The sequence below is a fragment of the Martes martes genome (assembly GCF_963455335.1).
Source record: "Martes martes genome assembly, chromosome: 10".
NCBI lineage: Eukaryota > Metazoa > Chordata > Mammalia > Carnivora > Mustelidae > Martes > Martes martes.
In genome coordinates this window covers 115,456,634-115,469,701 of record NC_137898.1, presented here as the reverse complement: position 1 = coordinate 115,469,701, position 13,068 = coordinate 115,456,634, and the positions used below count along the sequence as shown (strand labels likewise).

The 13,068-nt window shown below is 56.4% G+C and overlaps 1 protein-coding gene across 4 annotated transcripts in view; it reads left to right on the top strand.

Annotated features, from left to right (window-relative positions):
• Positions 1-10,345: 10,345 nt before the first annotated feature.
• Positions 10,346-13,068, top strand: part of YAP1 (Yes1 associated transcriptional regulator) — a gene marked incomplete at its 5' end in the record, with an annotated part of 110,641 nt that continues 107,918 nt past the window's right edge. For all 4 annotated transcript variants that reach the window (XM_080814942.1, XM_080814940.1, XM_080814941.1 and 1 more), the window contains one exon: positions 10,346-10,678. In XM_080814942.1, coding sequence (XP_080671068.1) covers positions 10,346-10,678 — 333 coding nt within the window. The remainder of the gene's footprint in view (positions 10,679-13,068) is intronic.

Here is a 13,068-nt window from a genome sequence, read left to right as displayed (position 1 = left end):
GAGCCCCCTGAGCGCCCTGTGCCCGGTACGGTGCCTCACGCTCAAGGGACACTCAGTGTCTGTTCTCCGGGGGATGGGGAGAAGGTGGCCGTGGAGGGATGACTGCAGGTTTGGGGAGGGCGGAGGGGTGGGGGTGGAAGTTCCCAGAGCATCCTCACACTCAGGCTATCCCACACACTGTTCTGACCCTGACAGAGCCACACTGGGTGGGACTAGACCCCCAGCCCGGCCGCGACTAGACCCAAGCCCAGGCACGGGACAGCAGCAGCCCTGGGGCCCGCTGTCACCAGGTGGAAACGGAAGCTGGGGCCCGGCGACGACGGAGCAGTTTCCTGAGACTCAGGAGCATTCTCCGGAAATTCCGAATGTTACTCAAGGGAAGGAGACTCACCGGAGTATAATCTGGACCAGTCTAAGGTGTCTTAGGCTGAAGACCAGAGAACTTGGGACGCTGGGGTCCCGTGAGCAAAGACCATGCAGAGGTATGAATCACAGGTGGTTTGGGGGACTAGCAGGGGCTGAGAAGGCCGGGGCAGGACTTGCGTGTAATGACCCAGAGGAGGCAGCTTGACCTGGTGGCTGTGGGGACAAAACCAAGAGATGGCGACACAGAGCCTTCGTTAAAGACTTCTGAGCAGGGCAGTAGCATCACGAAAACGCTATTCTGGAAAGATGAGTCTGGCAGTGACAAATTGGGGAGAAGAAAGTCCAAAGTCCAGAGATCAAAGAGAAGATTATCACAGTTGTCGAAGCACAGAGCTGTCCCGTGTGAGCTACTAGCGAGGGAAACCTTTCTGGGCACCTGAAGTATGTGACACTGGAATGCTCAGCAGAAAAAAATCAAATATGGCCCCCAAAACGTTAGCAACGGGGTGAATTATGACGTGTTGAGTCTTTGAGGTACCAAGGACTGGGAAGTAGGAACTGTGGTAGGAAGTTGTGGTCGTGGAGGGGAAATCCCTTGTCCTGCCCTGTCATTCGTGTCCCGGCCCCAGGCTCAACCAACTTCGGTCGGTCACTGCAGCTTTGAAAACCTGACTCTGACGGCCCTAACAGCTGCCTGCAGGGGTCTTATCCAGGGAACCCGCCAGGACCCGTCTTTCTCCAAGTGTCAGTGGATTGCCTGCTACATGCTGGGCACTTCCCAGGCACTTGCAGCAGATACAGCAGCGAACAAATCGGACAGAACTTCGACGCACCGGAGAGTTTCCGTCCAGGTGCCCACAACAGCGTTAGGTGCAATGAGATACACGAAGAAATACCCAGTTGCTCTCAAGAAACTTCAAGTTTTGTTGGAGTCATGACTCACAGTTGTCAACTTTTTCAGTCTGGTGGATGTGAAATGGTATTTATGATTTTACTTGGTCTCTGTATGAGCTGGAGCATTATTCCGTGTATTTCCTTGGCCACGGATACGGATGTTGGTGCAGCCGCAGTGCTCTGCTCTCCACTTCTTCAGTTGAGAGAGAGAGTGGATAAAAGAACAGAGCAAAGAACAAGTGGGAAGTCTGCGGTCGCACAGTAAAAACCACACTGAGCAGCGCCGGACCCGCAGCCCAGCCGCTGCCGTCCCTGACACCCTCCTTGTCCTGACCTGGCACACGAGTAAAGGTCAAAGCGACAGACAAGGCAAACTGGGTTTGTTTGTTGTGGTTTTTTGTTTTAGGTTTTGTTTTGTTTTGTTTTTTTAAGAGGAAAAAATAAGTTCCTGGGCTTTAGCAAAGACTAGGAACCTGCAAATTATTTTTCTTGCCCTTTTCAAGACTCGAAAGCTGTGTGAGAGAAATAGTAAAGTGAAAGCCAGTTATAACAACATAAATTAACTTTTATTCAACCAGATTCTTGATCAACTGTCACCCTGTATTCCCGTAACATGGGATAGAACAGTTGTGCTGCTTCAAAGTACTTCATCCCACGGGGTCAAGCAGGGCAGCGGAGCTCCGAGGGGTAGGGCGCGGAGGGCGCCTTACGGTCTTCCGTGAGTCGAGCAGCCGGGCTGCTAACGTCTGCTGGACGCCAGGCTCAGGGCGAACCCTGTGGACGCCACGAACAAGACACAAAATCGCCGCTTCTAAAAAAAACACAGGCCAGTGAGGAAAATAAGTAAAGTTTTTCTAGAAAATAAATCGCAAGTGATTAGTGTGAGGGGCGCCGGCCTGGCCCGGTGGGCGCAGCTCCGTGGGCGCAGCTCGGGGGGTGCGGCTCGGGGCTCTGCATCCTGGGGTTGCGCGTTTGACCCCATGTTTGGACCCGGAGCGCACTTGAAGAATAAGAAAAACAATTTCTTTAAAAAGAGTGGTTAGTCTGAGAAGACTCCTCCGAGGAGGTAACATCTGAACTGAGATGTCAGCGTTTGAACGTTCTCAGCAGAACAGCACAGGCGCGGGCCGAGGCGGGAGTTTAGCGTGTCCCCGGCGCCGACAGACGTCCCTGTGGATGGGCATAGCGGGCGAGAAGGGGTGGCCGGAGTCGAAGCTGGCGGACAGATCACGCACATCTTAAAAGCCAATGAAATGAGTTTGGAATTGAATGGTAGTGCCATGGGGAACCACTAGAAGGTTTTAAGCAACGGGGTGGTGGACATTTTGAAAAGCTACGAAGAGCGCGGTAGCTACTGTCCGGTAGATGGAGCGAGAAGACCGGGAACCGCTCACCGTCTCGTGAGACGTGAAGGCAGTTTGGGCGCAGATGGTTTCGGTGAAGGCGGAGCACGATGGGCCCAACTGTGTCCTCGCCAAAAGCCGTATGTTGAAGAACCTCAGAGTGCGCCTGTGTTAGGAGAGGAGACCTTCCAAGAGGTAATTACGGTGACATGAGGTCCTACTGGAGGGCCTTCATCCAGTGGGACTGGTGTCCTGATGAGAGGTTAGGACACAGAGGCCCCGAGGGACGGCCGTGCGAGGACACCAGCAGGCGGCCGCCTCCAAGCTGAGGGAAACCTCAGGAGAAGCCGACCTTGCTGACACCCGGAGGCTGGACTTCTGGCCTCCAGAGCCTGTGGGAAAATTAATTTCCATTATTGTGCTCTGTGATACGTTAGCAGAAGCGTCGCCGAGGAACATATGAGGGAGGTGGACGTGTTCGGGCGGATTTTTGGACCCAGAAGCGGTGTTGCTTGATGGACTGAGCTGGAGGTGGGGAGTGGAGATTAGAGAAGTCGAGGCTGCGTCTCGGTGCCCTGGTGTTAGAACTTTTAGAACACGTCTACGCAAAAACGTGTGAGGAAAACATCTTACGAAATAAAAGGGCAGCAGTTGAGTGAAGGTCCTGAAGTCTGGCAAGGAAGATGGGAATTTCGCGGGCTGGGGTAGGGGCGGCGGGCTGCGCGGTGCCTGGATTGCGCCTCCGGCCTCGTGCTGGGCGGGCACGGCCCGCACCGGAGGGCGCGCTGGAAAAAGAAAGGAGCTGATAACGCTTGTGCAAGTGAAAGTGTCAAGCAGAAGTCGTCGGCGGCGGTTATCCCAGTTGGCGATGGTGTGCAGGACACTTCGGTCGGGTGAGAATGGTGGGGGGGGGGTGTGGACACGGATGGGCGGGAGTGAGACAGGCTGGATAGGGCCTGGGGACTGGCCGGAACCGGCTGTGGGAGTCAGAGGTGAGCGGAGCAGCGTGTGACGTCTCTGGGAAGGTCGCAGGGGTCGCAGACGCTTTGCAGCCGCGCGCATTCGCGTGTGTTCCTGCATCCAGCAGCGGGAGCCACAAAGGACAGGCGACCGGGACACCCGCCATTTCCGGCATGGGCGGCAGTCTCTCCTGGGGTAGTTTCCTTTAAGACCTTCTTCGGGTCAAGATCCATGCCTACCACAGTGCTTTGTACAAAAACTTAATAAATATTGTAGATAGGGTAAGTAATCTATCACATTTTACTTTTTTCGTAAAAGAGAGCAGTCTGGCGAGGTGGGTGTGGGCCCGGAACCAGAAGGTCCCGCTCTTCCACCAAGTTGCTGTGTGGCTTGGGGCCGTTTAACCGGGTGCTGCCCAGCAGAGCTTCCTGCGGTGAGGGGAATGTTCCAAACGTGTGCTACTACGTCCCGGAGCCGCTCACCCCAGCTGAGCAGCTGAGCACAGCAGACGGGCTCGTGGGCTCACAGAACTGGGGTTTCCCTTGACCATGTGGCTGCGGCTGCCACACAGGCCCACCACACGGGCAGCTCTCTCGAGACGTCAGGCTCTGCTGTAAACAAGGAGACCGGGCTAGGTGATCCCCTTGGCTTCTACTTGGAAATGCTGTAATTCCAGCCAACAAAAGAAATTCCTATGCACATTTTAAGAGTTCAGATTTTGACTCCCAAAAACAAAATATCACTTCTAAAGAATGTTAAATTTTACACCTAGAAAAGGCATAAATATGTAAATATGTAAACAGTATAAAATAAGCATGCAAATACTGATGTTCACAAATGTTAATCTCCTACGTGAGGTTTTGGGGAGCGCACAGTGTTTGTCGTATTGTGACATCACCTGGAGAAGAACGCAGGGCACTTGGAGGGACACAGAAGCCTGTTCCGCGGTTACTGAGCTGATGAAAGAGACAAGACACTGAGTACTTGGGAGGAACTGGGATCGTTTGGAAGAAGAGGCAGAGGGCAGACGGATGAATTGTATTCAAGCATACGAACCGTTCCCAGGGATGGTGTCCAGATGTTCTCCGCCTCATGGACAGAGCACAAGAAAGACGTCAGCTGGGTATGGAGGCGCCTCCAGAGAGTTTGGCATATTAAATTCTCAAAAGAAATTTAGTTTTTGTTTTTTTTAAAAAACATTGAAGATACATGTACCTCGAAACAGTAGCACGGAATGTTAAAACTACAAACAGATTGGAGTCAGGACTTAACGGATTTTTTAAGACCCGACTCATCGTCGGCTTTCAGATAAGATTCTAGACATCGCTGTTTGAGGTCCTTCAGAACACGAGTTTTCAATTGTCCAATACATATTATATGCTAGATTCTGATATTTATAGAATAAATAAGAAGATTAAGGGGACACTTATCTACAAAACGGTGAAGATATTTACCTTGCATATGTACAAAGCATAATACTTATTATTTATAGAACAAAAACAGAATGTGGAGTATAATATCAAGTAGTGGTTCTCAAGCATTAGTGTGAATCAGAACCAGCTAGAGGGGCTCGTTAAGACCGACAGCTGTGTCCCCTGTGGGGTGTCCATAGGTATGGGTTGCGGCCTGAGAACGTACGTGTCTTATCAAATTCTCGGTGATGCTCACGGGGGTCACACCTTGAGAACCGTTGAGACAGAGAATGTATTATTCTTCGTATTTTCAGAAGTTGCCTTTATTGATAGCATAGTTTAGTAAAGTATAGGCAATGATGAGCTCTGGTAGCCTCTGCTTTCAAGCCGGGATGTGGAAAGCAACTCTGTAGAGGGCACAGCCCTGGACAGGCTCCCCGGGGCCTCCAGGATGTGCTCCACATGGGTCTGCCCTGAGCCTGGAAGGCTTTAGACTGCAAAATTCTTCACGTCGAGCTCTCAGGACTAACTTAAAGTTCTCCCATATGAATAACTTCAGCTAGATTTTAGAATAAAACAAATCTGACTCAAATGATTTTCTTTGTTTAAAGTGGGCTCCATGCCCCCCCCGCCCCCCCGTGTAGCTCAAACTCACGACTCAGATCAGGAGTCACCTGCTCCATGCCTGAGCTGGCCGGGAGCCCCTCCTCTCGGGATTCTTAATCCTCATGATACTGTAATAAAATCTCATTCATTCTTCTTATTTGGGGTACTCTTCATTATCGTCCCGCAAAATAGGCCTTATTATACCGATTATCGCCCAGTCCTGGCACGAGATCGGTGCCGTAAGTACAAACACGTCCTTGGAGCTGCACCTGCTCCGAGCCGGACGCACCATGAGCACCAGGAGCGAGACCCAGAAACAGAAGAGGAGGAACCTTAGCTGTGAGAGCACTGGGCCATTTTTCCTAAACAAACCCTTTTTTTCCATGAGAGAATTTGTGTCTTCATACTTTCCATCTGACTTCCCAACGATCAACCCAACTTTGTCTTTAACATTTTTTTAAGATTTTATATATTTGAGAGAGAGAGAGCATGAGTCGGGGCAGAGGCACAGGGACACGCAGACTCCCGCTGAGCGCAGACTCCACAGTGTGGGGACTTGATCCCAGGACCCCCAAGATCAGGTATGAGCTGAGCCGAAGTCAGATGCCTCACCAACGGAGCCACCCAAGCGCTCTTGTCCTTAACATTTAACGTTAAAACCAGATCGCCCTAAACTGCCACTTATTGGTCGATAGAAATAAATAAAATTTTCCTGAAATGACAGGGTTCCTACACCTCTTTATCATCCTGCGAGCATAAATTTGTCAATAACCATTTCGGACTGCCTGACAGTGAGCATAATCTTGCCAGAGGAGAGTCTGAGCTCTGGACTCCTAATCGTAGGCTCCCAGGCGACCCCACCGACACCGGCCCGGCAACTTCAGACAAGTTATTTGACTTCTCTCTGCCTGTTACAGGGGCACCTGGGGGGCTCAGTCGGTGAACCATCTGCCTTCAGCTCAGGGCATGATCCCAGGGTCCTGTGATCGAGTCCCGCATCAGGCTCCCTGCTCCGTGGGAAGCCTGCTTCTCCTGGTCCCTCTGCCTCTCCCCCTGCTTGTGCTCTCTGTCTGTCTCTCCCTCAAATAAATAAATAAATAAAAATACTGTGAAGCGTAAAGTGGCACGGGAAGTTAAGTTGCCACATGATCACAGAATTTAAAAAAAAGAGAAAAGCTGCCTGCAGATACAAGGAAATGTGATTAGAGACCATAAACATGGGGTGGTACCCGTCCACGCCCCAGCAAGATTCCCTCCAGTTGTCCCTGAGAACCTGGGCGTGGCCAGGCTCTCTGGAGGCCGGCAGAGGCCTGGACACTTCCTCTTTTTCAGCCCCCAGTATATTCAAACATGCTGCGATGCCAAGAGAAGGGTTGCGACACACGCAGGCTATGTCTCAAATGTTTACATTGAGCAAACTAATACGTTTAACATGGAATGATTACAGTCTGATATAACTGCATCCACAGGTATACCTGTGGGTATAAATTCTGTAGAATTTATATAAAATATTGATTCACAAAGCATTGCAGGCAGCGTCATTTGGTAATAGGACAAGGTTTAGAGTCGTACAAAGAATGCGTTCTCGTAATCGTGTAGATACACCTCTGGGATGCTGGTATAACCTCACTTGCACACAAGGTCAAAGCTTTGATTGACACTGTTAATGAGTGTGGGGCCTGGCCTCTGTTAAGCATCGGTGTTGGAATGGAAAAGAGAGATGACCAGGCTCACCGGGTTTAACAGATCCAGTTCTGGGAAACACACACGGCATGGAACGGAGGGCAGAGATGGTTATGACAGGTTGAAGCCATGACTTATGATTTCTTTTTTAAAAGATTTTATTTATTTGTGAGAGAGCGTGCCACGTTAGCAGGGGAGGGGCTGAGGGAGAGGGAGACGCTCCAGCAGACCCCCCGCTGAGAGCAGAGCTGCACAGCAGCTCCATCTGTGACCCTGAGATCATGACCTGAGCCGAAATCAAGGCAGATGCTTCACTCACTGAGCCCCCAGGCGCCCTGAGCTACAGTTTCTCAGCTGAATCGGGAAAGAAGTGGAAACAAAAGGGAGTGACAGGTTGGTAGAAAAGAGATGAATGTCCTGTGAGGTGTAAGTAAGGAAACCAGGGAACCCAGTGGCTAGTAAGGGAGTGGTACCCAGAGACTCCTCTTCTAGTGGGGGCATTTCTGGGTGGGACAGAGTGTGGAGGGACACAGGAGCCTGAGTCCCCACTGCAGCGGAAGTGCGCATCCCTGGAACATTAGGAACATTAGCACTTTGAGATGGTGATCCACAAGGACGTGAAAGTCAAGGTCTTTTATGAAAAGGACTCAGGTGCCTTAAGGTGGTAATTGCTTTGAAAGTAGGGCTGAGGAGGAGAGGGGACTGTCCTCTTTATCCCTTACTAACCTGTGACCGAAATTTTATAGATAAGAAGTTGTAAATTACAAAATCTTGGGTGGTGCTGCAGAGGTCCTTATAGGACGTAAAGTCAGTCCAGTCTTTCAACCCAGTTATCAAAGTAATTTTGTTCTCCACGTAATGGCAGGTGTAACCATATTGAACAAAGCAGTGCCGGCTGTGCCCTACGCCCTTGAATTATAGTGTTCCCAGCAGTAAGTGCTCTAGCTGAGGGACGGCTTCCATGCAAGACCTAGGTTTTCTAGCACTTTCGTTCTTAAAAAGTTTTTTCCCCCCCAGTTGAAGTTTCTAATGCACAGTTTCTGCCCACAGGCTTCGTTTGTGTGGACTGACTGTTGGAAGTGAGAGGGACTGCTGGTAGGTTCTCCCAGGGGGTTTCTGCAGAGAGACAATGTCACAACATGCGGTCTGTGAACATGGGACAATGACAGCTACTGATGTCCACGCAGAACTCACCACATGCCCCAAAACTGGGCTAAGGGCATACTTTTCGTCCAATAACTCATTTCAGGCCCTAACACATGAAGCAGGTGTCATTACCCCGACCCCAATATTAAACTAGAGAACAGCAAATCAGTCACATGGCCAATGTCTCACAACTACTAAATGGTCAAACTGGGATCTGAACCCACATCTCTTAACTCTGGAATCTACAAGTTTGTGCTTAAACAGCCCTGACATCTGGGGCTGGGGCTGTGAAGAAGTCTGAGACGCAGACAGGGACTCACTAGACTGCAGAGCCTTCACCCGGAAAGCAAGTTCCAGAGCAGTTGGCTAGAGTCTTTTTTTTTTTTTTTTTAAGATTTTATTTACTTATTTGACAAAATCACAAGCAGGCAGAGAGAGAGGAAGGGAAGGAGGCTCCCTGCTGAGCAGAGAGCCCCATGTGGGGCTCGATCCCAGGACTCTGAGATCATGACCTGAGCCCAAGGCAGAGGCTTAACCCACTGAGCCACCCAGGCGCCCCAGTTGGCTAAAATCTTGCCTTACAATCTCCAGATTTCTGCAGCCTCTCTCCTCCAGGCCCTGCCCTGCACACAGAGGGATCCAGATCCCTGTTCAGAATTCTCCTGGGCATGTCCCGGCTGGAAGGAGAGATTATCTTTCCGCTCAGGAGACCTTCAGTTGCTCAATGCTCTTTACACATCTGCTTCACTAGCATTACAGACAAAATCATTAAAAAGCTAGATTTCTCGAGCGGGGCTAACCCGGGCGCTTCAAAGAGTGCTGTTGCACAACCCGCGACTGTCCTGAGCTCCCTCAACGGCTCAAGGGCCCAGCCGGGCGGCCTGTGAATCCCGGCTCAGTAGAGCCGCTTTTAGAAAAAGGTCAGAAGGCATGAACTTGTATGAATTTATAAGAAAATTCGCAGGGCAGCAAGGGCGGCTCGGTGTGGAAAGCCGTCTGCCTTTGGCCCAGGTCGTGATCCCGGGCGGACCGAGCCTCGCGTGGGGGCGCCGCCCCTGCCCCCCACTCCCCCCCCCCGCTCCCAAACACACAAAATCTTGAGGAATCAAAGATGATAAAAGCGAACGTCCACGGCCGCTGCGCGACAGGGGCCTCCTTGCAGGTGGGACAGGGACCCCGCGCAGGCGCCCGCAGCCCCCCAGCCCCGCCCGGGGTCAGGACCGCGGCAGGTCCGCAGAGCCGCCCTTCCGCCGCCGAGGGGTCGGGACCGGGCCGCGGGCTCCAGGGCCCGGGGGAGAAAGTTTTCCCTTTCCCGGCGGCCCGGCGCTGGCTCGCCGTCCGCGGGGCGGGCGCGGCTCGGGGTGCGGGGGACCCCGCGCCGCCCCCCGCCCCCCGCCCCCCGCCCCCGCCCCCGCCCGGCCCGCCGCGCCGCACCTGGGCGCCGCCCGGCCGCCCCGCCTCCCCGGGGGCCGCGCGCGCGGGCGGCCGGGTCACGTGCGGCGGCGGCGGGCGGGCGGGGCGGCGGCGAGAGCGCAGGAATGCGGCGGCCCGCGGGGGAGCGTCTCTGCGCGCGCCGGCGGCGGACCCGGGGCGGGCGGGCGCGCAGAGGAAGGAAGGGCCGCGAGGAGGCGGGGCCGGCGCGCCGCTCGGGCGGGCGCTTCTCTCAACTTTAGTTTTGGCGTCGGCGGCGAGTTTCTGCCTCAGTCGGGCGCAGTCGCCGCCGCGGGAAAGAAAGGGAGGAAGGAAGGGGCCCCCGGAGGAAGCCGGGCAGCGGGGGAGGGGAGGCCCCGCGTCCGTCGGGGGAGCGCAGCGGCCGGGGGACAGCGCCGGGGGCCGCGGGGCGCGGGCGGGCCTGCGGCGCAGCCTCCCCCCGGCCGCGACCCCGACCCCGACCCGTCGCCCGCGTCGCCCGCGTCGCCCGCGTCGCCGGGCAGCATGGATCCCGGGCCGCCGCCTCAGCCGCCGCAGCCCCCGCCGGCCGCCGCGCAGGGCCAGGGGCCGCCGGCCGCGCAGCCCCCCTCGGGCCAGGGCCCCTCCGCGGCGGCCGGGCCGCCCGCGCCCCCGGGGTCGCAGGCGGCGCCGCAGGCCCCCCCGGCCGGCCACCAGATCGTGCACGTCCGGGGGGACTCGGAGACCGACCTGGAGGCGCTCTTCAACGCCGTCATGAACCCCAAGACGGCCAACGTGCCCCAGACGGTGCCCATGCGGCTGCGGAAGCTGCCCGACTCCTTCTTCAAGCCGCCGGAGCCCAAGTCGCACTCCCGCCAGGTAGCCGCCCCGCCGGACGGGCCCGGGCCGCGGGGGGGCGCGGCGGGGGGGCGGCGGGAGGCGCCTCCCGAGTCCCGGGCCGAGATTTGTTTTCCCTGAGTCGCTCGGCGCGGCCGCGGCCCGGGGGGCGTGCTGGCCCCGCTCCCTTTCTTCCTTTCTTTCTTCCTGGGGCTCCCGGGAGGTTGGCGGGAGACGCGGGGGAGGGGGAGGAAGGAAGGCGGCGGGGGGGGCCGGGTGGGCTCGCACAATGTGCGCGCGTCCGCGCCCCGCACCTCGGCCGCCGCCGGGACGGGGACGGGGGCGGGGGGGCGGGGGAGGGGTGGGGGGTGGGGGGGCCCGGGACCGAGGGGGCGGGGGAGGGAGGGAAGGGAGCGGTGGGGGAGGGGAGGAGAGCGGGGGGCCGGGGGGAGGGGCCGCCGGCCTCCGCGAGGGGTGAGTGGCCCGCGGCGGCCGAGATGGTGGCGGGGAGCCCTGGGCCCCCTTTCCTGCGGGGCCTGTGCGGCCGCGCGAGTGTCCTGGGGAGTCAGATAATTGTTCTCTTGTTCAGCAGGGCTGACCAGGGTGGGGGTTGGAGCGGTGCGTGGACTTTCTGGCTCTTTCTCCGCTCCCGCTCCCGAGAGCGCCCGGCGCCTTCTGCGGGCGGCGTCCAGGCTTTCCTGGAAGGCGCTGCGGGGTCAGCGCCCGCGCCGGAGGAAGGGGGGGTCCGTGCGGGGACTCAGGGGGCGCCCTTGGGGAGGGGACTCGGGGGACCGGTCCCGGGGCGGCAGTGGGGAGTCTGGGGCTCCTGCGGGGACTGGGAGAATCGGCTCCGGGGGGGAAACACTGGGGACGGCTGGCTCCCCCGGGGGGGGATGAGGGGGGGACGGGGGGGCCGGGGCTCCTGCGGGAACTCGGGGGACCGGCTCCCGGGGGGGAACACTGAGGACGGCTGGCCCCCGGTGGGGGATTGAGGGGGCCTGGGGGGTCGGGGCCTCTGCGGGGACTCGGGGGACCGGCTCCCCGGGGGGGGACCCCTGGGGACGGCCGGCTGCCGGGGGGGACTCTGGGGTCTGCGGCCCCTGCGGGGACTCGGGCCGGCTCCGTGGGGGGACTCGAGGGGCGCCTCCTGGGGGAGCGGGACCTCGCGGGGCCGTGGGGCCGAGGGCCGGGGGCCGGGGCTGCGTGGCGCCGCCGCGACCCCGCGCGCTGCTGGGGAAGCGATGACTAATCGGCGGCTCGCCCTGCCTCCGGAGTCCGCCCCGGGGCCGGAGCGCGGCGGTGGCGCAGGGCGCCGGCTCCGGTGCGATCCGGCTCCGGGGAGAGACTGTCGGGAACGGGTTCGCACTCCCACCGCCCCCCCACATCTGTTGGCTTAGGCCTGGCTTGCTGCTGCTTTTTCTTTTTGAAAAGAACTTGCTTCAGGCTAAACTTGAGCATAGGAACTTTGCCCAAAAGTTAATTGGTTTTCCAAATACTGCGATGCAGTTGGTCCAGTCGGGCTGTAACTTGAGTGCGAAGAAGAGTGAGCGCCCCCCTTCCGCTTCCCCTTCCGCTCCTGCTTGCCAGGCCTGTTGGGCGCCCTCCTGCCGCAGACCCGGGGCTTTGGGAACCTGCTGGCGAAGGCCGGCTTGGGGAGCAGGAAGGAGAAACCGGGGAGCTGCGGGCCTGCGCACTGCAGCTTGGGGGGGGGCGCTTTTCCTTCTCCCAGGCCTGGAGGTGGGTCCCTGGACTCATTCCGGGGAAACGTGTGCTGGCGTTGCCAGTTACTGACGACGCAGTGGGGTGCGCGCTCCTCGGTAGGGTTTGGAAGCAGAAGACACGTAGGAGAGTGAGTTTCTCATTTTGTGGCATCTATAAGCCATAAAGACCCGCACCTGAAACGTTGCAGAATTCTAGTAAATAACCACGAGAATTATGTCCAGCAGTTTATGGATTCATACTCTATTCATAATCTCTAGTTTTGTTTTTAATAAGTTTCTGAAGGAGGTGTTGTGCCTCTGTAAGTTTGATTTTTAGTTCTGCTAGTGATGTCCTAATTCAGGTTTATTCTGATTGGAAACTCAGCAGTGTGGCTGACTTTAGAGCATAAATGCCTCTGCTGATTGCTTCTGGTCTCCTTCCCCATTATCAGTCAAGAAAATTCTTACTTTAATAATCAAACCCTAATTCTAATGAGGAATTTAGATGGCTGTGCTGGGTTGTGAATGGTGTGAATGTGGGTTATAAATACTACTGTCCACAGACGGTTGGCTTAGGTCCATTCGTGTTTATGTATGTATGTACATATATACACGCACACACACGTACGAGAGAAGCTCTCACACATGACGGAACTGAGGCTCTCAGAGGTCGGTATCTGTTCACTGTCACAGTAGCCCGTGCGGACTGGAACTCCCATCTTTGGGGTCTGG